Source organism: Echinops telfairi, unplaced genomic scaffold (assembly GCF_000313985.2).
Source record: "Echinops telfairi isolate 266 unplaced genomic scaffold, ASM31398v2 ScPeMD7_7467;HRSCAF=8505_1, whole genome shotgun sequence".
NCBI lineage: Eukaryota > Metazoa > Chordata > Mammalia > Afrosoricida > Tenrecidae > Echinops > Echinops telfairi.
The window spans coordinates 22,691,220-22,693,062 of NW_022111368.1; the positions used below are offsets into that span (position 1 = coordinate 22,691,220).

A 1,843-nucleotide genomic window follows, 5' to 3' on the forward strand; every position below is an offset into this window, starting at 1 on the left:
AGCCAGATGCTCTTAAAAGTAAGGCTGGTGATACTTTATGTCAAGTACTTTGTTATCAGGAGAGATCAATCCCTGGACAAGGACAGCATACTTGATAAAGTAGAAGGTCAATGAAAAAGAGAAAGGCATGCCATAAGATGGATTGACACAGGGACTGCAAACATGGCCTCAACGCTAACAATTGTGAGGATGCTACAGAACCAGGCAGGGTTTAGTTTTGTTATGCACAGGATCTCTAGGAGCTGAAAAAGACTTGATGGGACCTAACAATTATGAATGAGGATGATCACTCTCCTTATATGCTTCACATTTCTTTTTTTTCACATTTCAATTTAATGTTTAAGTATACACCCTCTTAGTCAACTTCCATATCATTTTAACTCTCCTCTATCACTAACAAGAAAATATTGCATAGAATTCAAAATCGTACCTTCAGCCGGGAAAAAATCATAACAGCAATCCCTGTACCACAGAACAATATCAACCTTGAAGATTTTATAGATGAAAATGGAGCACATAATCACTACTGTTAATATGGAAAATATCCCAATTATGTAACTCTGGAAATCACGGACTGCAGTGGAAAGAGAAAAGAAAATGGCACAACAGTGTCAAAGTTTGAACCGAGTACATCAACCATGACCATCTGAGATGCCATATTAGAAACTGGTCTATGTTTAGGATTTGCCCAGTCATTATCATACTTAATAATGAATATGAAAGTAGAATGTACTCTAGCCTGGATATTATATAAAATTATAGCACATTATATTCAATTTCCATCTAAATAGTATAATACATGCTACATAGAAAATCACCAAAGACTATGGTTAACGCATTCTATAGCAAAACAAATAAAAGTCAAATTCATTCAAAAGTCTACAATAAATCCCAGCACGAGGAGAGTCAGATGGTGAAAGTTGAGCGAGAGGAAAGGGTGCAAAGGAGATCTTAAAACCCAAAGCAAATTCATTACCATTGAGCCTGGAAAGTGTTGTGGGAGCAGCCAGCCACATCTTTTGCCTATGGAGCAGCTGCTGGGCTTGTACTGCTGATCCTGGAGTCAGCAATCCAACACCAACCCCACGAGATCTCTGGGAGTCTTTAAGGGTGGTTATGTACGAGAATGATCACAGTCCACATCAAAGAGGAGGAGTGTGCGGAGAGGAAAATAAAGATGACAGAGGAAAAGAAAGTAGAAGGAAGAAGAACGTATCTTCTAAATACCAGGGGCCACGTAGGCACGTAGAGTAGGAAATCTGACAGCTTTTATTATTTCAGTTTTCTAATTTAGAACTTTTGATCTTTCTGGAATTGGTATGAGTAGGAAGTTGAAATCAGGACACACCAATTCCTTAGATCAATAGCCAGTCGACCAACTGCTAGTTAACACTGACAATCCTTATGTTGTTGTCATCGGGTGTCATTGAGTTGTTTGCGATGCATAGCCACCCTATGTACAGCAGAACAAAACACGACCCATTCACGAGCCGTGCGCCCAACTGTTCTTCAAGTGTTGAGCCCAATGGCGCAGCCACTGTAGCGCCACCAAAATCATGATATCTGGTTGTACCAATCCTCCAGATTCATTGCTGTTATTCAGAATCAGCTGGATTCTGGGCCCTTTTAGCATTTCTATAAGACAATGAGAAGAAACTTCACCATTTAGAGCCATATTCCAAAAAACACATGGAACCTAAACTCACATGCGCACAGACCCCTGTTGATGGTCTTGATCAGAAGAGCTGTGACTTTACCAATTCATTTGGAGAGAACTTACAATTTAGAATATGGACTCTTTCCATTTATGAACATTTTATAGTCTGTCATATTTTTAGATCTT

The 1,843-nt window shown here is 39.2% G+C and overlaps 1 protein-coding gene across 3 annotated transcripts in view; it reads right to left on the bottom strand.

Moving 5' to 3' along the window:
• IL1R1 (interleukin 1 receptor type 1) overlaps positions 1–1,843 on the bottom strand; it is a 100,868-nt gene that overhangs the window by 10,356 nt on the left and 88,669 nt on the right. For all 3 annotated transcript variants that reach the window (XM_045283899.1, XM_045283898.1, XM_045283900.1), the window contains one exon: positions 431–574. In XM_045283899.1, the coding sequence (XP_045139834.1) occupies positions 431–574 (144 nt within the window). The remainder of the gene's footprint in view (positions 1–430; positions 575–1,843) is intronic.